Source organism: Panthera pardus, unplaced genomic scaffold (genome assembly GCF_024362965.1).
Source record: "Panthera pardus isolate Hobbes unplaced genomic scaffold, ASM2436296v1 HiC_scaffold_19, whole genome shotgun sequence".
In the NCBI taxonomy this organism is placed as follows: Eukaryota; Metazoa; Chordata; class Mammalia; order Carnivora; family Felidae; genus Panthera; species Panthera pardus.
The window spans coordinates 1,460,916-1,488,477 of NW_026526754.1; the positions used below are offsets into that span (position 1 = coordinate 1,460,916).

General features: G+C 37.7%; 1 protein-coding gene and 1 long non-coding RNA gene across 2 annotated transcripts in view; both read left to right on the forward strand.

Moving 5' to 3' along the window:
* Positions 1-12,482: 12,482 nt before the first annotated feature.
* Positions 12,483-27,562, forward strand: part of LOC109270832 (uncharacterized) — a 97,357-nt gene continuing 82,277 nt past the window's right edge. The window contains exon 1 of the long non-coding RNA XR_002081702.2: positions 12,483-12,594. This is a non-coding gene — a long non-coding RNA (uncharacterized LOC109270832). The remainder of the gene's footprint in view (positions 12,595-27,562) is intronic.
* On the forward strand, positions 23,266-23,692 carry LOC109270831 (40S ribosomal protein S15-like). The gene is given in 2 exon segments (XM_053906816.1): positions 23,266-23,291; positions 23,293-23,692. Coding segments are annotated over 2 exon segments (426 nt in total).

The window sequence follows — 27,562 nt, forward strand, 5'->3', positions numbered from 1 at the left end:
CTAGTCTGGATGTGGTTGGGTGGCTGTGCTTCAAACTATGGAGACAGCTGGACCTAGCTCCTCACTCTATGGTGGACACAGACTTGGTCTGCATATTTACATATCCCATGGAATATCAGGTTAGCCAGAGTATGGTCTTATTCTAGCAATGACAGATGCCCAAGAGGGGCTGGAGGTAAAGATGTAATTAGTAAGACCTCTTGAGGTCTGGGCTTATAAATGGCACACAGTCACTTCTACCCATATCTTATTATCCAAAGTGACTAGCTAGTTTTCTAGTTACAAATTGCTGTGAAACAAGTTAAACCCAAAATCTCTGGTGCAAAATAACTATTTTGTTGTTCTCTCAGATTCTGTTGGCTAAGTATTTGGGAAAGGCACAGTATGAATGGCTCTTTTCTATTCTATGACATCTGGTCCTCACCTAAGATTATTGAAATGGATAATGACTTGACCAGTTGGTCTGGAGAATCCCCTTCCAAGATTACTTCTTCACTCATATGTCTGGTCTGGGTTGGGATGGCTGGATAGCACAATCAGCTGAGACTGTTGAACAGATTGCCTAAACTTGGCCTTTCCAGCTTTGGGTTCATTAGACTCCTTACATGGTGACTCAGGGTTTTTTAAACAAGTGTTTCAGAAAACCAGGCAGGAGTTGTATGACTTCTAATGATGTGGCCTGAGAAGCTACCCGGTGTACCTTATAATATTTTCTGTTAGTTACAAACTAGTCACTAGGGCTGGTTCACATTCCAGGGTAAAGGAATTAGCCCCTGCCTCTTGATGAAAGGAGGGTCAAAGCTTTAATTTTTTTTTTATTTGAGTAGAGTTGACACACAATGTTACATTAGTATCTGGTGTACAATATAGTGATTAAACTTCTCTAAATATGCTGTGCTCACCACAAGAGTAGATACCATCTGTCACCATACATTGCTATTACAATATCATTGACTATATTCCCCGGGTTGTGCCTTTTATTTCTGTGACTTACTGATTTCATACTGGAAGCCTGTATCTTCCACTCCTTTCACTGATTTTCCCTCCTCCAATTCTCTTCCCACTGACAACCATCAGCTTGTTCTCTGTAGGTATAAGTCTGATTCTGCTTTTTGCTTTGTTTATTCATTTGTTTTGTTTTGTTTTGTTTTAGATTCCACATAAGTGAAATTATATGGTCTTTGTCTTTCCCAGTGTTACTTATTTCACTTAGCATAATACCCTCTAGGTCCATCCATGTTGTCACAAATGGCAAGATCTCATTTTTTTAATGGCTGCATAATATTTGTGTGTGTGTGTGTGTGTGTGTGTGTGTGTATACACCACATCTTTCTTATTCATTCATCTATCAATGGACACTTAGAACATCAAAGATTTGTGTCTCTTTTAAACCATTATGCTGAGTCTAAATTAAAGTTGCAGAAAAGTACATTTTTTCCTCTAGTGAAAGGGGTTGTAAAATCATGTGGTATAAACCATGGACACAAGGAGGTGAGAATAACCAAGGCTCATAATTCAACATCCATAAGGAATAGGTGAAAACTGACTGATGGCCATGGGGATGGTATCCAGGTGACATTTTCTCACATATAGTGGGCATGGAAAAGACAATATAGTCCTCAAGGGAGGGATACCTCAAGGTCAGTTTATGGTTTTTAGATTAAAGCAATAAAAATCTGGTGTCCAAGTTCATGTAAGTGTAGTGCTAGGCAGCATATCTGAGAAAGAAGAAGTCTACTTATAAGGATTAAGCTCGGATGGTGTGATTAGTGCCATCAAGTACCAAATCTAAGAGAACAAGATTGAAATTAAGTCCTATTTCACCAATGAAGCTAAACTTACACTATTATCTCTGATCTAATACAACTGAACTCAGGAGCTGGAGTTTCTAGATCATGGAAGTTATTAGTAATTCTAGCAAAGATGATATGGAAAAACAGAAGCCAATACTCTAATAAATTATACATTTTTAGAAATATTTGAATAGTTGCAATACCAAACGGAGATTTGTTTATTGAATTTCAGGGTTGTTAATTAGAATATCTGGCACTGGAATAGTTTATAAAATATCTTTCACAGTATTTCAGATACTGGAGTCTGCTCAAACCTGTTTGTGTCAAAAGTTACCTACTTTATAAAAAAAGTAAAAGATGAAAATACTCAATGATAGTTTTTATCTCCTTTAAAGGAAATATAAATTATTTATTCATTTAAACATATGTGTATTCTCCCTTCAAATTAATAAATTTTCTTCACTAATGGAGTACTCCAAATCAGATTTAGTAGTAGTAATATGAAAACTGAACTATCAAGAGACCATAGAGATTCTAAACCTACACTTACAGAAGCCAAAAATGCCAAGAATTTATTGTCACACACTAAAATAAGAGGGTTTTAAGGCTCCCTTGCCAAGGCTCAAGGATATAAAAGTGGGATATGACTAATTTACTTAAGTCTTTTTTTTAATCCCTCTGACACAAGCAGGTCAGACATTAACAGAGATTAGCTGTGCAATCAATGTTTTCGGTTGGAATTTCCAAAACAAATACCATAAATAGTTAATGCATATAAAGGTACATTGGTTTAATAATTATTATTTTAGTTCTAAATTAATTATTAAATCTTTATAATATTTGTGGTGATTATGTGTATTTCCAAAAATATATCTGTATTTTTTGTATGATGTTCACACAGGGTTCCTCCTATCCATTAGGTATCTTACATTAATCACCAGCGACCTTGAGGAAAAGCTTGCCCTGACATCAATGTTTTGGTTCTCTGAAGCATAGAGAACTGAAATATATCAGTTTCTTTTTAATTTTTTTAATGTTTATTTATTTTTGACAGAGAAAGAGACAGAGCGTGAGGGGGGAGGGGCAGAGAGAGAAGGAGACACAGAAACTGAAGCAGGCTCCAGGCTCTGAGCTGTCAGCACAGAGCCCCACGCAGGGCTTGAACTCACGGACCATGAGATCATGGCCTGAGCCGAAGTTGGACGTTCAACACACTGAGCCACCCAGGCGCCCCTGTCATTGTTTTTGTGACTGAAAATTTTAGTCTTCTTGGTATTCTGTTGATTTAAATGCTGCTAAATACTTAAGTTGCAATTCAAATACCCATAGCTCCCAGAATGGATTTTTGTTCTCCAAAAATGAAAATGATGCAGTGTGTTTGTTTTCAACAACCATGGAACTTCCCTTATGCTTGTTCATGACACTTAGCACTTTGCGGCTTCAACTGAGTTTTATTTGACAAGCTTTCCCTACCACATATAAGTAAACTCTCTGTTTTCCATAGAACTGATTCCATGAGCTTATATGTGGGACGTGATAAATAGATCATAAAAATAATTTTGAATTAACATTTTTTTCTTTAATGTTTATTTTTTTGACAGAGAGAGAGAGAGAGAGAGAGAGAGAGAGAGACAGCATGAACAGGAGAGGGGCAGAGAGAGAGAGAGAGGGAGACACAGAATCTGAAGCAGGCTCCAGGCTCTGAGCTGTCAGCACAGAGCCTGACACTGGGCTCAAACTCACAAAACTGCAAGATCATGACCTGAGCCAAAGTCAGACGCTTAACTGACTGAGCCACCCAGGCGCCCTGTAATTTTAATTAATTCATATATCTATCACTTCTTCTGATGAACAGAATGTTATACACATTTTCCCAATGGCATCTTGAATGCATACATAGAAATATAAAACATCTGCTTAAGATGTGAACATTTTACTGTATATAAAGTAGTCTCAATTAAAGTAAATAAATACTAGGTCATATATTAAACTAGTGTCTGTCTCTTAACGTATTAGCCATAGTAATGTATTTTTCATTTTTTTATTTATTTTTAATTTTTTTTAACATTTATTCATTTTTTGACAGTGAGAAAGACAGAGCATGAGCGGGGAGGGGCAGAGAGAGAGGGAGACACTGAATCCGAAGCAGGCTCCAGGCTCTGAGCTGTCAGCACAAGGACCTACACAGGGCTTGAACCCACGGTCTGCGAGATCATGACCTGAGCTGAAGTCAGACGCTCAATTGACTAAGCCACCCAGGTGCCCCAAGCCATAGTAATTTAAAACTAGGCCTTGAAGACCTTTGGCTCTGATGCCTTCATTCTGTGCTGCTTCTTGATTTACAAAAGAAATGTAATCTAGGAAAAAAGACATATATAGAGATACAGCAATAACTTTCTGTCTCAGAGTTGCATCATTTGGTTCCTCCATATCAATTGTGTACTTGGTAGATTTATCTTCCAAGGAGATCTTTCCAAAATGCAGACACCAAATTACTGTCTCTTCATTATCTTCAGTGTAACATTTATGCTCTCTAGGATGGCATATACAACCTCCAAGTTTATAGCTACAATTTCTGTTTACTGGTCACCCCTTATTCTCCCACACCTCTGAGCTTCTTTGCATATGTTGTTCTCCTGGAAGCTCCTTTCTGATTCTTGTCTTTTATTCTCCTCACCTTTCAGATCTAGCAGCATCTTTTCTAAAGCCTTCTATGAACTCTTCTACACTTTAGTCTTTTACAAAGACCTTTCTTTCCCAGGAATCCCAGAGTACCGATGACATCATCGTGCTACCAAGTGTATTAATGTAATAGTTTAAAGCAATTTATATGGCACTGATGCCTGAAAGATAAAAAAAAAATATATTGGTAACTATTTCTTTTTAATCATTACTAAGTACATACTCTGTTACTCACTTACAGAAGTATCTTCTAATTGTTCATCTGTTACCCCTGTAAATCTTAAGTTTATCAAAGATAAAGCTATCTTTAGCAAGCGTGCAAAATATGAATAAAAGAGGTGATTAGTCACAGTGTAATACTTACAATGTTGTTTTATTTGTTTGGAAAATTCTCATATGTTTTTGAATGAGATTTTATATTTGAAGAAGCTTCTATACACAAATTGTATCTTGGTTCAGGTATAATACTTTGTATAATTTAAGGAACTTCTGATTATAAATCGTGTACCTTGATAAATAATGTATATTGGTTACAATTGCAAGCATAGTCTTTTCTCCAGGGACACCCACAGCTAAATTACTTAAGACAAAATATAAGTAGAAGGGTATTGTTATTGCTCCTAGCATCCTTTTAAGAAGTTGTTTGGAATCTGGTAAATGCTTACATTTCTGGACCAGGTGGTGAGAATTTTATTCCTGTGGAATCTGGGAGTCTGTTTATAGTGTATGCACATCAGTGTTCAAAGTACTGCAGTTCACATGCTTTGGAGAGGATGGTGCATGATGATTAAGGACAAGGGCCTGGAGTAAGACAGCCTGGCTTTTAATCACAGCTCTCTGATGAGTGTTTGACCTTGGTGAGGTTACTTAATTTATGCTTCAGTATTCCTGTGTATAAAATAATAATAATGCTAGTATCTGTCTTATTGCATCTTTGTGGGACTTGAAGAAGCTTTTGTGACTGCACCACATACCATAGTGCTTCTCACACAGTAGGCATTCAATAAGTCCTGATCCTCATTTGTATTATATAATGATAATAATGGACTCCCGGTCATTCCCCGAAGACAGAAGCCATGTATCAGCCAATCATCAGGTACCTGATAACATCCAAACCACTACCCCTCTCTAACTCAGTCCGATTTTTTATTTCTTCTACCCCCTTCCATCTTCTCACCATCCTTGCTTGTCTCAAATCATTGTGGTATATATAAAATGCACAAGTGTCTAAAAAGAGTGTAGACTTCACACTCTTTTCACGTCCCTTTTATCCCTGAGGTTTTATAATAGAGAACAGAGAACATGGTTTCCCATAAACAAAGTCAAGATTTTTGTGTTTTTTAAAAAAATTCTATTTTCTTGTTTATAGCAGGGTGAACTTCCACGTAGAGATATTGAGACTTAAATAGTTACAAGCTTGTGCATGCCATTTTAGAAGAAGCCCAGATTTTTTTGTGCATTTGCCTACAAGCTGTTTGCTTTCTTCTCTTTCTTCCAGCTGGAAGTCACTCATGATCCCTTTCAGAAGGAATTGTCAGCACAAACAATGCAGATTACAAGATGAGAAAATCCAAAACAAAGCACATGCACAAACCTCTCAGGTACATATGTTTCAAAACTAAATCTTTTCATTTGTAGTTTTCTGTACCCAAAGAGTGATTTTTACTTGTGGTTCTCAAGTACTTTGAATCTGTATCATGTGAAAGCAGACCATTTGTGGGAATGTAGAACTCACTGGCATGATTTCTATTCCTTTGATACTACCTCATGTATTTATCATCCAAAGCTATTCAAGGAGGAGAATGCCATACCTGAACTAAGTTCCTTGACCACTAGAGCATATGAGCTGACATAAAAAGTGAGGAAATAAATGAAAATGAGAGACTGAGTGACAGAGTCTGTCACAAAGTCTTAAGTTTCTGGGGGATGCATGTGGTTCTAAAAATAAGATGATGGTTCTAGTCTCAAGAAGCCTGTGCTAAATCTGAGAATGAAACTAAGCAACAAGAATACCCAAAGAAGAATTAGAGGAGGTTAGCTGGGCCTATAGGATGCACAGTAAAAGCTAACAGGATCCAGCAAGTATGCTTAAATCCTGTCAGTGATGACAGCTAATATGTATAGAACAGTTACTATGTGCCAGGAGCCTTTTCATTTTATCCCAACAACACCCTGAGAAGGAAGTTACAACTTGTATCCCTTCCTTGTATATAGGCAAACTCATGCACAGAGAAATTAAATATGTACCCAAGTTCACACAAATTCTACAGAATAGAGCCAAGCTGTTTATCCAGCTGTGTTGTCTCTAGAACCTGCACTTTTAATGGTGATACATTGATTTTCACTGGGAAGAACAAGAAAAAGTAGAGAGGAAAGTGTAGAGGAGAAAAGTGAGCCTGAGTGTATATTCTCCATCTATCTAGCATTCACATGTAACATAATTCTCATAAACGATAGAACTTTAATTATGGAATATATTTTTTGTTAACATGTAATTATATAAAGGCTGAGAATAGTTATGGAACATGAAGGTGGGCCACTGTCATGCTGAACAATAGACCAGAAAGGGGTGGTACAAAAGTAGTGATATAGTCTTTGCTTCTCACTTTTCTGGACCAGGTATTGGGAAATAGGTCTTCAAAATTATGATCATTATATATGACTGTGTGAATAACCATCACTTTAATAATAACTGTTTCTTTCGACACATTCCCATAGTTAGGTCAGTTTCCTCTACCATATACATTCATATCATCTTTATAATTTTTACTTATCATAGCTATCATTCCTGTGTACAACTTCTCTCTTTAATTGCCTCCTAGATTTGACTCTTATTTTATAAAGGTGGGGACTTCTTCACTGGCTTTTAGCTTAACATTATGTCTCCTATATATTGATGCATAGTGACTATCCAAGTAAATATCCTTTCCATAGGTTAAGAGGACAGGTTTGACTTTCTGATTTCCAAGCATAGAACTTATTAGAAAGAGCAGTAGTAGACTCTGTCATATTTTTATAATGAGGAAAGATGACTGATGCAAAGGAAAAAGACAGGCAAACCAGAAGAAAACTAACATAAAAATGAAAAGAACAAAAAATAGAAATTGAACAGGAATGTTAGACTAAAGCCTTGAGCCATCTAGTTAAAGGAATGAATAGTGTTGTGTGATTCAGTAGTCCTTACTCCATTAATTTCTTGCTTGTTTATCACAAATAGTGATAAAACTGATGTGCACTTCTGCTATTTTGACATAGTAATAACATCTGTCAAGCATATTGTCTCTAAAAAGTTTAAATTTGACTGTTAGTTGATATTTACCTGGGTATTTCTAAGTGTACAGATATTACGTATAGACTGTTACCACATGAATGACTCTGAAACATAGCTGTTAGGAACTAGAGTTCTTATAACTTCAGTGCCATGATGTGAAAACAGTGTAGTCCGTGTGCCTACTATATTCTCTGGGCTTCTGTCAAATGGGGAGAACAGGTTAATAGAGTAGGGGTGAGAATTTAATTGTATCATGCGTCTATAGCACTAAGAATGAGTGTATGATGAGGGCTCAATCAGTGCTTTAAGATTGTTTTATTGTTTTTGATATTATCATTTTGGTTTTAGTATTTAGTAGACCAACAGCATCAGCTTTGAGATCAAGAAAATCAGAATTTAAATCTTTTAATCTCTTTCTAAGCTTGAATCTTACCTTTGTGAAATAATAACATTGACCTTACAAGATGGTTGTGAGGAATAAATGAGCTTCTGTATACAAACTAATTGTGCCTGTCACAATGGAAGCACACACACATTTATATACTTATATTTTTTTTATATTCATAAAATATTATATTAATAAGAGTATATATGTTGTGGATAAAATAAGATATATTAGTTTAAACACCGTATTTTTGCTAGATTCTTGGGCTTTTCTTTTTCTGCAGTATTTTAGTTGTGCATCCTGTTTGTTTTCCTGGGTGCCTAATGGGCATAATAACTATACAGAAAAACAAGCAGACCTCAAAAACTACCCTTGATGTATATTTTATATTCGAAAATAGACAGTAAAAAGAAAACTCTTTTATTGTCTTCTGTCTGTCTGTTTCTGTCTTGATACAGTCAAATGCTGTTCTTTTACAAAACAAAACATATCATTGAATGATTGTCTAAAACAAATGGTTTTTCTTAAACATTAATTGGGTACATTGCTGGCAAGAAAATTCAACATCAAAATGGCCTACAGACAGAGACATTTCCTTATTTGTTCCCCTGTTCAACTGTAAAAATATGGCCTGTCTGATGCATTTTTATAGAGTTGGTTAGGAAAACTTTTTTTACATGAGCTACTGGCTCTTCAGGCAGAGGGACGTGACAGGTAAAATATCCTATGGGCAGAACATAAATCAATTAGCATGAAACGAATACCTATTATGAATTAAGCACAATGTTAACCCTATAAACATGAAGTTTATGTGATTCATGCACATAAGGATTTTTAGTGTCATGGGAAAGACTGGTATGAACAAATAGTCAATAGAGGCAGTGAGCTCAAGAATAAATACCTTGGTATTACACAGTAAGAAGAACATAATATCTCTTACAGGTAAGTAGTGTATTTCCAGAGAAGTAAGTTGACTACTGGGCTGGACTTTGAATATATCCTTATTGATTTTTAGGTGTAAAGACTGGGAATAGGCCATTGAATGGATGAGAAACATCATGTACAAAGATTCAAAACCTATGTGGAATGGCATGGTAGGTTTAGACAACTATAAATATTGTTAACTCCCCAATTTTAGAGTATTAGGATAAGAAGAGAAATGGAAGGAATTAAGGCTAAAACAAGAATCAGAAACTTGAAATGTCTTTGTTCAAGCTCTGGTGACTGGAAATCAAGGACGATACTTAAGCAAAAGAGCATTATTTGCCTATGGGTTTTGTTGTAGTTGTTTTTTATTACAAAAAGTTGTATTTTCTTTTTTAAAAACAGTTTTATTGAATTTTTCACATAAATAGAAAAAGTTATATGTCCATTTTTTTAAAAAACAGTTTTATTGAGGTTTTCACATAAATAGAAAAAAACAACCTTAAAATTCACATGGAGACACAAAAGACCTCAGATAGCAAAGCAACCTTGATCAAGAAGAACAAAGCTAGATGCACTACACTTTCTGACTTCAAATGGTATTATAAAGTTACAGTAATCAAAACAATATGGTACTGGTATAAAAGCAGATAAATAAACCAATGGAACAGAAAAGAGAATTCAGAAGTAAACCTATACATTTACAGTCAACTGATCCTCAAGGAGGAATACACACAATGCAGAATGGATAGTCTTTTTTTTTAAATTTTTTTTAACGTTTATTCATTTTTGAGACAGAGAGAGACAGAGCATGAACGGGGGAAGGGCAGAGAGAGAGGGAGACACAGAATCGGAAGCAGGCTCCAGGCTCCAAGCCATCAACCCAGAGACCAACGCAGGGCTCAAACTCACGGACCGCGATATCGTGACCTGAGTCAAAGTCAGATGCTTAACCGACTGAGCCACCCAGGCACCCCAAGGATAGTCTTTTCAATAAATGGTGTTAGGTAAACTAGATATCCATATGCAAAAAGTTGAAATTGTACTGGTCTCACACACACAAAATTCATTTCAAAATGGATTAAAGGATTAAGCGTAAGACCTGAAACCATAAAACTCCTGAAACAACAACAACAACAACAACAGCAGCAGCAGCAACAGCAGCAACAACAACAAAACAACAACAACAACAATAAAAAAAAAAAAAAAAAGAGAAAATCTTAACACTGGTCTTGGCAATAATTTCTTGATATAATACCAAAAGCACAGGCAACAAAAGCAAAAATAGACACGTTGGATTACATCAAAGTAAAAAGCTGCTTCAGAGAAAGAAAACAGCAAATGAAAATGCAACTTATGGAATGAGAACAAATATTTGTAAACTATAAGGGGTTAATCTCCAAATATAAAGAACTCATACAATTCAATACCAAAAATACAAATGATCTCATTAAAAATGGGCAAAGTACTTAAATAAACACTTTCAAAATAAGTTCAAATGGCTACCATACATGAAAAAGTGTTCAACATTTCTTTTTTACTTATTTATTTTTTTAGTTTTCTTTATTTTTGAGAGGTAGAGAGAGAGAGACAGAGTGCTTGTGGGGGAGGGACAGAGAGAGGGGGAGACACAGAATCAGAAGCAGGCTCCAGGCTCTGGGCTGTCAGCACAGAGCCTGATGTGGGCCCGAACTCATGAACCGTGAGATCATGACCTGAGCTGAAACCGGAGGCTCAACTGACTGAGCCATCTAGGCACCCCTCAGCATTTCTAATCATCCGGGAAATGCAAATCAAAGCTGCAATGAGATAGCACTTCACATGTGTAAGGATGACTGTTATTAAAAGGACAAAGAGAAATAGTGATGGTCAGGAAGTATGGAAGAGGGAATTCTTGTACACTGCTGGTGGGAATACAAATTCGTAGAGCTATTTCAGAAAACAGTGTGGAGATTCCTCAAAAAATGAAATATAGAGGGTCACCTGGGTGGCTCATTTGGTTAAGCATCTGGCTCTTGATTTCGGCTCAGGTCTAGATCTTATGGTTCCTGGGATCGGCTCCTGCCTTGGGCTCTGTGCTGACAGTGCAAAACCTGCTTGGGATTCTCCATCTCTCTCTGCCCCTCCCCCGCTTATGCACATACACTCTCTCAAAATAAATTTAAAAAGTGAAAAAATGAAAAATAGAACTACTCTATGATCTGGTAACCCCACTTCTGGGCACATATCCAAAAGGAACTGAAAACAAGATGATAAAGAGACATTTTCACTCCCGTATTCATCAAAGCATTACTCATAATAGCCAAGATAGAGAAATAACCTAAATTTCCCTTGCCAGAAGAGTAGATAAAGAAAATATAGTATAGTATTAGATTACATATACAGGGGAATGTTATTCTGTCCTAAGAAGAAAAGGAATATCACATCTATGTGATAACATGGATGGAGCTAGAGGGCATTAATACTAAGTCAGAGAAAGACAAACACTGTATGATTTCTCTTATATGTAGAGTCTTTATTTTTATTTTTTTTTTAAGTTTATTACAAGGGAGGGGCAGAGAGAGAGGGTGAGAGAGAGAATCCTAAGAAGACTATGCACTGTCAGCACAGAGCCTGATGTGGGGCTCAATCTCATGAACCATATGATCGTGACCTGAGCCGAAATCAAGAGTTGGACGCGCAACTGACAGAGTCACCCAAGTGCCCCTGTAGAATCTTTAAAAAACCAATCTCATAGAAAGGGAAAACAGATTGATGTGCCTAGAGACTGGGAGAGAGGGAAATGGGGTGACGTTGGCCAAAGGGTACAAAATTTCAGTTGGGCAAGATTACATTCTACATGTACAGAAAGTAACAATAGTTAAGAATACTGTGTTTTATACTTGATTTGTACTTGAAATCTGCCAAAAAGATCTTAAGTTAAATATTATCACACACATACACACACACGTGCATGAACACACACACACACACACATACCATACACAGTACACAAACACATGCACAAAACTTTGAGCATGTTAATTAAGTTGATTGCAGAGATCCTTTCATAATTTATATGTAAGTCATATGGTTTTTTGGTGTTCAGATTTTTTGTTTTTGTTTTGTTCTCTTATTTTCATTGAGCTACGAAGTATAACTGCAGCTTTTTGACAAACTTACCCCTGGTTTTATAAAAAAACTATCCTTGGTTTCTTTCTATAGGAAAAACACAGCCTTCCCAAGTAAAAGCAGAAATACAGCACTGGTTAAAAACAAAGAGTTTGGAATCTGGCTAATGGGGATTTTTGTCACACACAGGCTAATTCACCTACTCAATCTTAAAAAAGGGGAAGAGGTATCTTAGTCCATTTGAGCTGCTAAAAATATCTACCATACAGTGAATGGCTTATAAACAACAAGTATTATTTTTTTTTCTCACAGTTCTGGAGGTTGGGGATTCCAAGATCAAGATTCCAGCAGATACGGTGTGTGAGAGCCTACTTCCTGGTTTATACATGGCCATCTTTTCACTGTGCTCTTTCTGCGTGATGGAAGAGGTAAGGGAGCTCTCTGAGGTATCTTGTAAGAGCATTCCTCCAGTGCCGTCATGACTTAACCACTCACAAGGCTCCCCACCCCCAAACACCATCATTTTGGGGATTAGGTTTCAACATATGTATTTGGAGAACTGGGGGACACAAACATTCAGTCTGTTTTAATAATAATTATCTCTTCCTACTCCATGTCTAGATCTTTCTCATCACTCAGGTCTCACCTTCTCAGGAAAAACTTCCTAACCTCTGTAAATAATTACTCTCTGACTCACAGTCAGGGCTGGCTTCATGGGCATGTGACCAATGCAGTTGTACAAGGCCTCACATTTAGAAGGATCCTGTACTTGGGATTTAGTGTTCTGCACTTGCCAACTTGAAATTCCTAGTAATTTTACTTTTGAATTTGTATTTTATAAGTGAAATCCAATGGGTCAATGGAGCACGTACCCAGGCTTGGAACTTTAGCTCACACAGAGTATCATGTCACAGCAATGCTGTGGGATGGTTTCTTGACCACCTGCCTCCCTGCCCCCTGTTCCCTAGGCCTACTGAGCCTCCTTCGCTCTCCTGCCCATGACTACTTTCATTCTCTTCCCTGTCAGGTGCATGGGCATGGACACAGCATGTCAGAGTTGGTCATACTGCCCTATGACATCTTGGAGTAGGACATGACACCTTACTCTAGGCTGGCAGCACAATGCCCTGTCTGGTAGGTGATTGACCAGAGTTTGTGTCTCATCAGGGAAAAGTCTTTTGCCTACCCCCAGTCCAATTACCATGTATATCCTGTCTGGGAGGTTTAAAGATCTGTAGTACATGCTCATCTATTGTTGGTCTCTGCAGTGGCAAGCCTGCAGGAAAGGGATAAAGCAGATCCTACTCCTGAATACCCCACCCCTGGCCAGGGCACAGTGTGTCAGTTCACGAGCTCGTGGATGGAGACCCAGGCACCCGCAGGATTTCTTTCATATGGCAGTGCCTATGAGCACCTCTGAGAGTCTGTACTCACCTTCAAAGATCCTTGTGTCCAGGAGCACTCTCTCAGATCTATTCCTGAGCAATTCTCTCTTTCTCCTTCCAACCTTCCTGAAGCTGACATGTATTTGTCCCATCAGATGAGCTTGAGACACCCTCCAGAGATGAGCCATGAGATAATAATTGAGTAATTTCAGGACACGGAGTCAAATGAGATACAAATAATTAGCAGGTAACATGTATCAAGCTAATATTAATTATAAATTAAGGTTCCATTGAAGTAGAGTCTACATCTGTTTTGTCAAACACCAAATATTAATTGCATTCCTGTCAGAATGGCCGGTATAGGTTGGGTATTTAATAAATATAGGTATTGAATGGATGAATGAATGAATGATGAAATGAATGAACATAGGTTTGTATAAGGATTAAATGAGAAAACCAGCATATTGTCTGGTACATAGGGCTCAAATTGGTGGTTGTGGACATCGTAGCAATGATAGTAATAAAAATGGTAATGATGGTGGTGATGATGACGATGGTACTCTTCCACCTGATACAATATATTTTCTGTAAAATTACATTTCTTAATATACAAATTAATCATTTTTTAAGATATGACTTGTGATTTCTTTCTCTCGTGCTCTGTGGCTTTGTCCCATATATTCTTCTGACTGAAATATTATTCATCGTTCCCTCTTATCCTGTAGCTTATTCGTAACTTTTATTTCCTCAATTTATATTTTAAAAATTAGCTAAATATTATACACTCCGGGAGATCTGTCTGGACATATCTGGCTAGGTCATATCTGCCTGTCTACCTTTTAACTCTTTCAGTGGAGGAGGGGCCGAGGGAGAGGGGGACAGAGGATCTGAAGGGGGCTCTGTGCTGACAGCAGAGATCCTGTTGCAGGACTCAAACTCAAGAATTTTAACATCATGACCTGAGCCTAAGTTGGACACTTAACCAACTGAGCCACCCAGGCACCCCTCTCACACTTGTAGTACATATCAGTCTTGCAATTCGTGTCTGTGTGATTTTTGCATAGTGTTAATTATCTCTCACTGTTGCTATATGTTCTGTGTGTATAGGGCCTACTTTTTTTTTTTATACAATAGTCATTTATTTCTCATAGCTGTGGAGGCTGGGAAGTCCAAGACCAAAGTGCAGGCAGATTTGGGATATGATGAGGACCAGCTTCCTTTATGCTGTTTAGGTCTCTTTTATAAGGGCACTAATCTCTTCATGTGTGCTCCACCTTCATTATGTGATCACCTCCAAAGGGCCCCATCCCCTAATACCATCACAGTGGTGGTGAGGATTTCAATTTATTAATTTTGGAATATAGGGTCTTCATTTTTGCTTAATGTGATAGCCCAACACATAGCTCAGATCCTGGCACGTAGTTCCCATGTAACACACATTTACTGCATGAATTTTTTATTGAAGATGTTAAAAAAAAAGTACAGGAAATGAAGATGGTGGGGTTGCAGCAAATGAAGATGGTGGGGGATTAATAGAAACATTATTCTAAGTAGTAGAAACATTTCCTGTGTCTTTATTCCCAAATGATTCTCTTTACTGCTTCTCTTTCAACCCCTTTTTGAATTCTTGTGATGCCTATTCAAGTTTGTGCGTGTATTTACTTGTTTCTTCTTCATGTTGTTCCTTTCGCCCAAAGAGCGCCCCTGGTAGCTCTGACAAATCAAGGGAGGATATTCATTCTTTGAGCTTGCAGAGCTCTGCTATATAGCCTCAGGTAAAATTGTTCAAAGAGCCCAAAAGGAAAGTAAAAAGAGACAACAGAACACCTAACATGATGCCATCTTTCCCCTTGGGTTTACCTTTTCTGCATTTCTGGTTGCCTCTAAGTTGATTGAGCAAGAATTCACTCTCAAACACTTGAAAAGACTTATTAGCCAAGTCTCTATATACGTGGAAGATATTCTAAATCAGACACATTCATGTTTGTAGGTGTTGAAGTTTTACAATATGAATGGAGCCTTCTTTAAGATAAAAAATACAAAATTATGAATTTAAATCTATATGAAATACCATATTTATTTAGAATGAGTAAAGAAATCACAACAGAATATAATTTAAAAAATTACAAATGTCACATGATGCAAAAGAATAGCATATTTTTAAAATTAATTCCTTGAAACAGTACCTTAAGACTTTCTGTTTCCTAAATTATTTGGCAGCATAATCTTATGATAGCTTTAGATTATTTTCTCTTGTAGAGTGAATAGAAAGTTAACTTCAGGCTCTTTATTTATTTATTTTTTTTAACGTTTATTTATTTTTGAGACAGAGAGAGACAGAGCATGAACAGGGGAGGGTCAGAGAGAGGGAGACACAGAATCTGAAACAGGCTCCAGGTTCTGAGCTGTCAGCACAGAGCCCGACTCGGGGCTCGAACTCACGGACCGCGAGATCATGACCTGAGCCGAAGTCAGCCGCTTAACCGACTGAGCCACCCAGGCGCCCCAACTTCAGGCTCTTTAAAAGGAATTATGATTTTTTTAATTTATTGTTCTTGAATTGCCAAATATAGTCTCGATGGAATAAAAATTGTAATTTGGTTAGGCTTCAATGAGAACCAAATCTTTTTCTTTTTAAGTTACATGTGTATGGGTTGGAAAAAAATTCTATTGACAAGCTTTAAATTTTAAATATATTTTTTTTCTTTCTTCTATCAGATAATTCTGGTGCCGGGGGCCAAATCACATATTTGTACATGATACTACACTCATCAGTGTGGTGCTGTGGTCAGTGGGAGATAGGTAAATCTTTGGAAGTCCCTACATTGTGACACCTAGCAATAACTATGATACACAAAGCAACTGAACCATGTGAATATATTCTGCTAAATCCACAAAGTCCCAGCAGACTCTCCAGTCAGCTAGACCCCAAAATGTCCACAGGGTACGTCACTCCTAACCCATGGGAGAAGAAAGGCAAAGAGTGATTGGAGAAGGAAAGAAATAATGGTCTTGACTAATTGAGGTTAAAATGTCTTTGCCAATTTTATAAAAACACAACCATGTGACTCCAGTGTTGGTCTCTCTATAGATAATGGGTACCTGTAGATGAGAAGCCCTGAAATATGTTTCACTCCCTGTTTGGTAAACATATCTTTGCTTCCTACACAAATTTCTCTCAACAAATGTCATTTAGTTATGCTGGCCTTTCTCCAAATCACTGAGATAATACTTTTTCAGGGACACAGTAGAGGTGCAATATGGTTGTCATGTTGCCCTTCAAAGGAGAGTTATTGAATAAAGGTGCTGACTTAAAACCTAAATAGTACTAGATTCTAGATTATGCTAGAGGGAAAATAGAAAGGATAACTGTCTTCATGCCTCTCACTGCAAACGTTTGTTGACTCTATACAATGTAGTGGACACTGCATTGAGAGCTTACGCGTAGTTGTTCATTGGCTGTTTATAATGTCCCTGTGAGGATATCTGTAGTGAGTTCCACTGTATAGGCAAGAATGCTGAAATAGACAAATTCAGTAAAGTACCCCAAGGACAAGCTGATGAAACTGACATTTTCATTAAGGAAGTCTGATTCCAGCATTGGCACTCTTAGCCACTCTATTCTACTGCTTCATGTTACCCCCTGCCCCGGCCCCCCCCCCCCATTCCTCAGTACATTGAAAAGCAATGTACTCATCTCTCCCTATGATGTAGAGAAAATAACCTAAGGTGTGGAATGAAAGCAAGTTTAATGTACATCTCCTTTAAATATTATTAGTTGAATGAGCCAGTTACTTTATTGTTGAATTTTTTGCCTCTCATCTGTAAATGAATATTTTTATGACCCTTTTTTGAAGAAGAATTAAACTATTGTTTGAGACAACTTTCAGCTCATTGGACAAGTTCTTTGCCTGAACTTCAGATTGTTTACACGGTAGCTGTTTGGCCTTAAGCAACTCCATTCCTCTTACCTGCACAATGGGATTGCATCATTCATTTCTATTGGTGAGAGGATACAACAAAAAACAAAGGTGAAAGGGATCCATCAGTCCTAATTTGCATAATGCAAAATGTGTGCTACTAAAACCATAATTATTTCCATATTTTAAATTGATAGCAATTATGGATATCAAGTTTATGAGCATAAGATGTCTAAAAAATTAAGACTTGAACCTGTGTCCATCTTTGAGGAGGATGAGGAGAAAGGAGGTTTGGGTTTGTCCAGTCAATTAAAACTAAATTCCTGATGGCACAAGTTGTTTCTGATTTTGACATTCTGTTCCCATAGCTGGGGACAACAGAACTTAGCTTAGCCACTGGGTCATTTTTTTTTTAGTTTTTTAAATGATTTTTAAAATTTAGAGAGAGAAAGAGAGAGACAGAGGACAAGCTGGGGAGGGGCAGAGAGAGAGGGAGACACAGAATCTGAAGCATGCTCCCAGGCCCTGAGCTGTCAGCACAGAGCCCAATGCATGGATCAAACTCATGAACCACGAGATCATGACCTGGGCCTAAGTCAGATACTCAACCAACTGAGCCACCCAGGCATCCCTAGGTAAATTATCCCTAGGTAGTTTTTTTTCTCACAAAGAAAGAATCTTCCTGGAGTTCAGAAATAAAATTTTAAAGAGCAGACAATAAAAGAAATAAAACACACTTGTTTATGTACTTAATGTAACTGCGTTTCAGACATCTTCTCTAGATTTTGTTTCTTTTTTTATAATGAGGATGACATTTTCTTTGGTGTTGCTTTAAAAATCTAGGCTGTAAACACTGAGAAAGAAAAGAGGCAATTGTTACGTAGTAAACTCAAGTACATTATATTAATCAATTTTACATATCTTTACTCAACCTCATTCATTCAATCCGTGTGTCTTCCCTGGACCACAATTTACTATGAGAGTCATGTCTCTACCTCCACTTTAGTTTGGACCAAGCCCAAGTGAAACTATGAAAAAGGCATATATAAAGAAAGATAGATGTGGTTTACTGCATGGGGACAGGAAGCAAAATGACCTCTCAAATGTTCCCAACTGAGGACATGACATTTTCAGAAGAGTCAAAAAAAAATTGTGAAGTCACCTTTTCCATATTCTACCCATTTAATGTTGATATATTCATGGCTGCTTACAAGAAAAAGTCAGGGTAAAGTCGCACTAGGAAACAGTAATTCACTTCGGGTGATTATCAGAAAGGACTAATGGCAAAGTTTCCAAAATGCCAGTGTACACAAGATATTGTTGCGGTAAGACTAATGAGCCGGGGTGAGGGGAGAAGTCCCCTTCACGTAGTGACAGTTGCCAAGCGCTCTGACATTTTACCATGTGGCCACGGTCTCGTAAATTCCTTCATACGCTGTGCTCCACTGTAAGATCAGAAAGGCAAATGAGAACAAGAGCAGAAGTTCATTCTTCTTATGAATGCAAGTTTTTTCCAGTCTAGTTTCTGGATCTTTAATTGCTACTGCCAATAACGCTTGGCCTTCTTACTGATCTGTAGTCTGTCAAGTTCCCCAGTGAGTGTTTTCAGCTCTGTGAAAGTTTTCAAAACCACAGAGGCTCTCTCCCTATGGCTAGCCCTCTTTGTCAGGTTTAATATGGCTTCTGGGTTTCTCCCTACTGTCCTCAAGTTTTTAACTTGATTTTTTCCCCCTAAAGCTTGTATATCTATCCTTTGATCATTCACTCATTCATCATCTTTTCCTGCCCTCCAAGCCTAGCACCAGACCAGTATACTGTCTATTAGCCCTTCCTTCCTGTGGTCACCTAGACACATACACATATGCCTTGTGAAAATGTCACTAATATTTCAGAATTACATGAAATTATCACAGTTCTTATCCCCAGACTGTGATTTCTAACTGACCTCTCAAATAACAAATGGACATTTATTTGCCTCAATTTCTTATATTTTTTCCTGTGCTTTGGTCTGTCCATGTATTTCTCTTTTCTACTTTGGTATTCTAATAACTCTTTTTTTTAATTTTTTTTAACATTTATTTATTTTTGAGACAGAGAGAGAGCATGAACAGGGGAGGGTCAGAGAAAGAGGGAGACACAGAATCTGAAACAGGCTCCAGGCTCTGAGCTGTCAGCACAGAGCCCGATGCGGGGCTCGAACCCACGGACCGCGAGATCATGACCTGAGCCGAAGTCGGACACTTAACCGACTGAGCCACCCAGGCGCCCCTCTAATAAATCTTAAAATGAATGTGTCTCGTGCAAGCATGCAGCATTAGCACAGAACAAGTTGCTTCCATATTCAAATGGCCAGTTTGCATAACTGTTGAGCACTCCAATCTGGGTTACATTTCATTTACCACTCATCCCACCTGCGTGACTCTCATGTCCCTCCCTTTGGATCATATTTCCGCAGATCCTGTGTTCAACTTTTAGGATCTTCCAGCTGGTAGGTAAATCAGTAACTGGATTATTACAACCTGATATCCAAGTCCGTTTCTCCTCCAATTCTAGGGATGGGATCCCTGCCACTTCTCTCCCTTCCTCTTTCTGGTATCACTCTCTGCTGTTAGGGTCATTTCTTACCATTCTGAGGTTTACACTCCCCATAGCAGTTCACCCATAGTGTAAGAAGTCGCTTGTACCCCTGGAGCCATATATTATCTATGAAATCTCATTGGATGATTTGGTAGCCTTCTTGACCCCTTTCTATACGTCTCATTCCACCCTGTGCACAGCATTTAGACTCTGTAAAAGTGGCTTCAGTTCAGATATGGGCATGTTTGTCATTACAGAAAAATCTATTTTGATGCACACGATCATTTCTGGAATAGGGAAGTGCATAACTCTCAGGACCTGTTCTCAGGATCCTCCACCTGCTATTTGTTGGTCCCTCTCTGCCCAGCCCTGTGTAGATTACCACTAAGTATGTCTGCATCTGCAGGTTGTGCTTTGCTCTGTGGCTCAGTGCCAGAACCGGAACAAGAGTAATAATAATTGGCATTGTTTTTGAATACTACTCATGTCAGGCACTGGACCAATGCTTTACAAACATCATGCCTTTTTATTCATCATATATATGAAAATTGAGGCTCAGAGATTAATTTACTCAGGATGGCAAGGTGATTAAGTGACAGCGAGCTTTCAAAACCAAGTCTTTCTAATTCTCAAGGTCCTTGCTCTTAATGTTAGTATCAAAGCTGTGCTAGAAATGCTTGGCCTACTGCAGTGGAATCTTTAAGTAGAGACCCACTTACTTGAACCAAAGCCTAAAGGGCATTGGGGGAAGAAAATCACTGCTGAATTCCCATCACCTAAAGCAGTGCCTGGAACGTTGCAAATTCTCCATACATGTTTATTGAGCAAATGAAATCTATGGTAGTCTACTCTTCAAATACAATTAGAATCAAATGTAGGAAATCCCAAATCTGCCAATTTTCTGTTAATCCCTTAACAATGAAGTGTGCTCTCTGGACCAGTGGTATGGCTTTTCTGAAGAAAAGTTTGTTAAAAATGCAGACTCTCAGGCCTGACCCCAGAGGCAGGGAATAAGCATCCGTGTTTTAACAAGATCCTCTGGGTGTTGTGTCTGCAAATTAAACTGGGACAGGACTGGCCTAATTTTAGTCAGAGTTCAATGAGGCAGAATGGCTTTGAATGTCCCCTTACCTACATAAGAGACTTCTGTTTTTTTCACTCTGCTGTTTGAGCATCCTCCCTAGGATAAAGATATTGCTCTCCGGGACAAGTGCCCACTTACAGCCTTTTATAAATAAAGGTACAGTTGGAAAAGATGGAGAATTGTCTTCCTGTTTTATTGAAAATTAGAGTTCTGTACTTTGTGAGGTTTAGCTTAAGAACTAATCTGCAGTCTTCTGCCCCTGGTAGTATTGGAGAGATAGAACATGACTATTGTAAATGTGCATCAACAGGTGATTTCTCTGCCCCACTAGTAACACAATGACATCCAAATGAGTGATTATGGTGAGTTTGGAAAGGAAAGAATTGGTATAAAGAAACTTAGGAAGCTTTTTTTTTTTAAATAATTTGGAAACTTATAAAATCTCTTAAGCTATATGAGTCCTTTTTAAAAAAATCATGAAAAATAGGAAGCCATGTAACCAATACTGCAATGTAATATTCTATCCATATGGCCCCTTTCCTTTGAATCCCTATTTATATTACCTGAGGAACTTAGAGAACAGTGGTAAAGGATGTGTGCTTATGGAAAGGCACACATGTGCCTTATGTGTGCTTTGTATTTATTTTCTAATTATGTAACTCATGAACTCAAAAGAAATGATTACTTAAGCTATGTTGAGTCTCCATACTTTTAAGAAAAAGTAAGTTAATTCAGAGTCATCAATGGAACACACAAAGCTGGTATGATCCAGAGCTGAAACAAACGTAGGAAAATTTTCCTATAATAGTGCTCAATTGATTGTCTCTGTTTTCTGATCCTTAAAATAATATTGCTAGACCTAAAATAGTATATGTAGTTCTGGTTGTAATGCTTAAAAATATAAACAAATTAGAATGTTTTCAGTGATGAGGAGTCAAGATGGTAGAGGGAAAATTGGGAATGATGGAAGAAACTGAGAGTATTTCAGATGGAGGAGACATATTCCAAGGAGAAACGACTGCCTGGCATAACTATGGAATGAGTGATTAGAAGTCCTGTGAGTGGCTTCATGCCATAGAAGGGCAGTCTGCGGTTGGAAAAAATTTGTCTCTGGTGGTTAGAACTACCTGAGAAAGTCTCTTGCTACAGAAAATTTCTGTGATGCTGAGGGAAGGGCCGGTCAGGAATTGAATCTCATTTATCCTTGTATCTAGGGCTTGCTATTGAGTGGATGACCAGGAAGTGTATAAAATCAAACTCATTATATTTTGCCTCAACTTGCCCTTGTGTCTGACTCAGTATCAGTTCATCCCACAAATCTCAGAGATGACGAGAGATGGGCTTGTCCCTAAATATTGCTAAAGGACTCAGGTTTTTTAGCATTTCACCTTGCTTTTTCTCCAGATGTGCAGCGTTTTTCAAGTTCAGTAATTATATTACATTGTCATGATTTTCACCATATCCGCATAAAGTCTCTACTTATTTTCCTTTAAACTGACTCCCTTTTAGTGTAAATAAATGTATCTTTAAAGGAAACTGCATTACTGCACAGGAGAAATTAACAAGTGTTAATAGAGTGCTAAAGACATGTTAACATGGTATGCAAACTTCTTTATTAATGTAACTAGAAAGAATGGAAAAATAAATAACTTTCTCAGCAATTCAATGACATTTGGTTGGAGTATCTGCCATTTAAAACAATTTTGAGTATTACTCACACTTTCAGTGATATGGTCAATGTCTTGGGTCTTATGTTTTTGATACCCATTGAGCTAAAATCTTTGGATTTGAGATCTAGTGCAGAAAACATTTTGCTCTGATTTGTTTTCTGTAGGGTTTCCCTTTCTTCAAACTTCTGTGGTATTCTTCTCTGCTAGTGTTGGACATCCATTTGTTCCATGCTCTAATGTAACACAGGCATACTTCAGAGATAACATAGATTTGATTCCAGACCACTGCAGTTAAGCAAGTATGGTGATAAGGCAAGTAATGGATTTTGGGGTTTCCCAGTGCATATAAAATTTATGTTTACACTATACTGTACAATAAAGTTAAGCGTGCAATAGTTTTATATCTAGAAAAATATGTACATATCTTTGCTTAAAAAACAGTCCTTTGCAAAGAGTTGATAAGATGGCATAAGTGGAGCAGAAGAAGAAGCAAGTTCACCTCCTGCAGCTTGGACCTTGACCAGCTGCTGGGCAGATCCTATGAACAGTTGATGCAGCTGCACACTGCCTTTCAGCAACAGAGGCTGAACTGGGGTTTGCAGAGGAAGCAGCTCTCACTGCTGAAGCACCTGCACAAGGCCAATAAGGAGGCCTCCCTAATGGAGAAGCCCAAGGTGGTTAAGGCATGCCTTCAGGACATGATCATTTTGCCTGTGATGGGGGGCAACATGGCAGGTGTTTACAGTGGCAAGACCTTCAGTCAGGTGGAAATGAAGCCTGAGATGATTGGCTACTACCTGGGTGAGTTCTCCCTCACCTCTAAGCTTGTGAAGCATGGCAAGCCTAGCGTTGGGGCCACCCACTCGTCCTGCTTCATCCTTCTGAAGTAGCCTGTTTGGCTAATAAAAGCACAGACTTCTCTGGAAAAAAAAGAAATCCTTCATTGATAATTTAAAAAGTACTAGTCATCATTGGGCTTTCATCATGTCATAATCTTGTTGATGGAGACTCTTGCCTCGACGTTGATGGCTGCTGACTGATCAGGCTGGTGGTTGCTGGAGTTTGGGGTGGCTGTGGCAACTTCTTAAAAAAGACAACAGTAGAATTTCCTGCATCGGTTGACTCTTCTTTTCATGAATGATTTCTCTGTAACATGCTAAGCTGTTTGATGGCATTTTACCCACAGTAGATCTTGTTTCGAAATTGGAGTCAGTCCTCTCAAAGCCTGCTAAGTTTACAGAATATTCTAAATCCTTTGTTGTCATTTTAACGATCTTCACAGCATCTTCACCAGGAGCAGATTCCATCTCAAGAAACCAGTTTTTTGCTCATCCATAAGAAGCAACTCCTCAGCCATTAAAGTTTTATCATGAGATTGCAGCAATCCGGTCCCATGTCCAGGCACCACTTCTGGTTTACTATTTCCACCACATCAGCGGTCAGAACACATACAACATTTATCAGTTAAGTTTGCCATTGTAAAGGGCCTGGGTTTTGGTGCCCCAAAACAGTTATAATAGTGACATCGAAGATCACTGACCAGAGATCAGCATAACAAATATAATAATAATGAAAAACTTTGAAATACTATGAGAATTACCAAAATGTGACAAAGAGGCACAAAGTGAGCAAATCCTGTTGAAAAAGTGATGCTGATAGACTGGTTAGATGCAGGGTTACCACAAACCTTTAATTTGTAAACAAACAAACAAACAAACAAAAAACAATATCTGCAAAGTGTGATGAAGCAAAATGCAATAAAAAGGAGGTATGCTGGGGGCACCTTGGTAGCTTGGTTGGTTAAGCATCTGACTCTGGATCTCAGCTCAGGTCATGATCTCACAGTTCGTGACCTCAGGTCCCACATTGGGGTCTGCACTGACAGCATAGAGCCTGCCTGGAATTCTGTCTGTCCTCTCACTCTCCCTCTCTCTGTCCTTCCCCCCCCTCCCCAACATGCATGTATGTATGTGTTCTCTCTCTCTCTCAAAATAAATAAACTTAAAAGAAAAAGAGGTATGCTTGTATGTGACTTGAACTAATGATTCTTTTTTTTCCTAGAGCAATTCTATTATGAAACCCTCTGAACTATTAATTTTTCCATGTGGCAGCATATATTTCCTGGGATCTCCAACATTTCATTGCTCTTGAGCCATAATACTGATGACAAAATCCTAAGATTCTATTTTTAATCCTTATCTGCTTCCTCTTGATAAACTCTCACTAGTTACCAGTAACAACAACAACAAAAAAAATTGGTTAGAATGGTATTAAAGATGAATCTGTTTTAATACATCCAGGAACAGATACATAATTGAAAATGTAAATTCCTTTTCCACATGAGCCTTGTTTTTGGAGTCATGTGCTGTGTATGAGAAAAAGGCAAAATGATCAGTGGCAGGATCTAGCATGCATGGGGGATCGATGCTTTGTGCTGAACATTCTGGTGATAAATGCTAAATCTGACATGTGTCTGTGATTTTGCCCCATTATAGTTGGCATTCTGAAACTTCCAGAAGCTGTGCAATATTCCATAAAGAACATAGGCCTTTGACTCTGACAAATCTGAGTATGAGTCTGAATTCCCTACTAGTTAAGTGTGAGGCTCTGGGCTAGTTGTTGAATCATTCCAAGCTTTATATGCTTTCTCAGAATGTTAAAATAAAAATGTCTTCATGCATGGTCATGAGAAATCTTAGCACATGCCTTTGAAGTGAACCTGGGTTAATATTTGTAGGGAGTTACAGAGTGGGTCTAATTCCTGGTATATCTCACAGTGATACACAAAAATCTAAAGGATCTTGGAAGGATGTTGTCAAATATTAAATCCCTCACTCTAAGAAGAGGAAAACAAGGAACTCAGAAATTCACCTACTTGAAATGTAAGGTTGCTTTTCATCAATTCAGAAGGTGAAAATACACTAGACTTATCATCAGGGATGATTTAGGAATACCGTTATCTAAATGACCAGTGTAACTTTATTTGCGGAAATCTTATCCTCCAAAGAGAGAACCATATTAGTTTTCTCCTTTTTAATTATGGAAGTTTTCATTCCTTGACATTATTTAACAATATCTAATTCTTAAGACAACAATATGTAACAAAGAAGATTAAAATGGAATGTGACTTATATTCAGCCTTTTAAAATGTCTGTGCATGCATGAGCTCATAACACACTCAGACACACACACACACACACACACACACACATACACACACACAACTTGCAAAAATGCTTCTTGATATTCTATGATGGCTAAGAAAAATGAATATGTTTGGGAATTACTGTTCAGTAGTTTAGAAAATGGAATTTAAGATTGGTTTAAACAATGTGATAAAGACCTTTCAGCCCTTTTCCCTCTTGTTTTATATAGTTTCATTTTTTTAATAATCATTTTTTTGGTCCAACAGTATACCCCAGGTAGATATCTACATGTTTGGCATAATGAAACAATGTCATTACTCTGTTATAAAAAATTCCCAGTGTAATAATAAACCAAATAACTTCTCACCTACTACAAACATCTGTGTCAAAGGAAGGAGAATTGCATAGACTGGAGCTATTTCCTACTCCTCAAACCTCCATATCTGGATGTCTTTTTTCATAGTGTAAGCTATAAATTGAATGGCATAATTTGATGATGGACATAGAACTGTATATTAGTTTTTATTTTGACAAAATCATTAAACATCACATAGGTTGAAAAATGAATCATGAGGCCCTAAGCCTGCCTTAGAAGATTGCACTTCATAAACTGAATTGCTCACATGGGCAACATTTTGGTGGAAGTTATAGATTTTCTAGCATATCTCTGATAGATAGGACTAATATAACTTCAATAAAAACTCTGGATATGTCAATATAAAATTTTCCCTACCATTGAAAGATGTAAGATACTCCAACTAATAAATCGGACGACAACCTATTCCTTAAGGTATACTAACATACATATTGGGTTACAACAAGCAACAAAATCATCGAGGTAATAAACCACAGCCACAGAGGGGCCATTGGAGAAGGTTTCTTTCCAATGCAAGAGCCCAGCATGATGTCTGTAGGTATGAATTCACCCCCATCCCCAGAATGTTAATTTTCAATAATTGACTCAGTTATATGTGCAGTGATTTAGAACTACATATAAATGATACCTGAAAGCTATATGTACACTTATATTTTTGACACTTCACATAAATTATATCCCATAAACTAGTGGTGATGTGCAAATTCATTAGGGACCTTCAACTGTGAAACATACCCGTAATGCATCTTGAGTTTAATGTAACAGCCCATGATATATGAGCTTCATACCTAAATATCTGGTTAGGTAGCAGTAATGGTTTTGGGTCATGTGTGGGGTTTTATCAGATCATGTCTGAGATCCTAGGTAAACTAAAAAGCACAACTATCATAAAGGTCTAATTTATGCATTTTTCCAAAATTTTGTGATTGCTTGAGGCTGTATATTATTTAGCTTTACAGGCCTTGGTATCATTACTTGAAAATTAAAGGTGATAATGAATATCTCCTAAGAAGGCTAAGGGGGTTAAATTTTGAAGCAAGAAGTACAATTTTTGGTAACAAAGAGATGTTCGTTCCCTTGTCTCACCCATGCAGGTCACTTTTCATCTTTATGGTAGATGCTACTTTGGATACTATCCTTTATTTGTGATCCATTGTTTTCTATTTCATTTTTTATGGGACATTAATCACCCCCTTCTCTCTTTGTATTTGTCAAGGTTCTCTAGAGAAACAGAACCA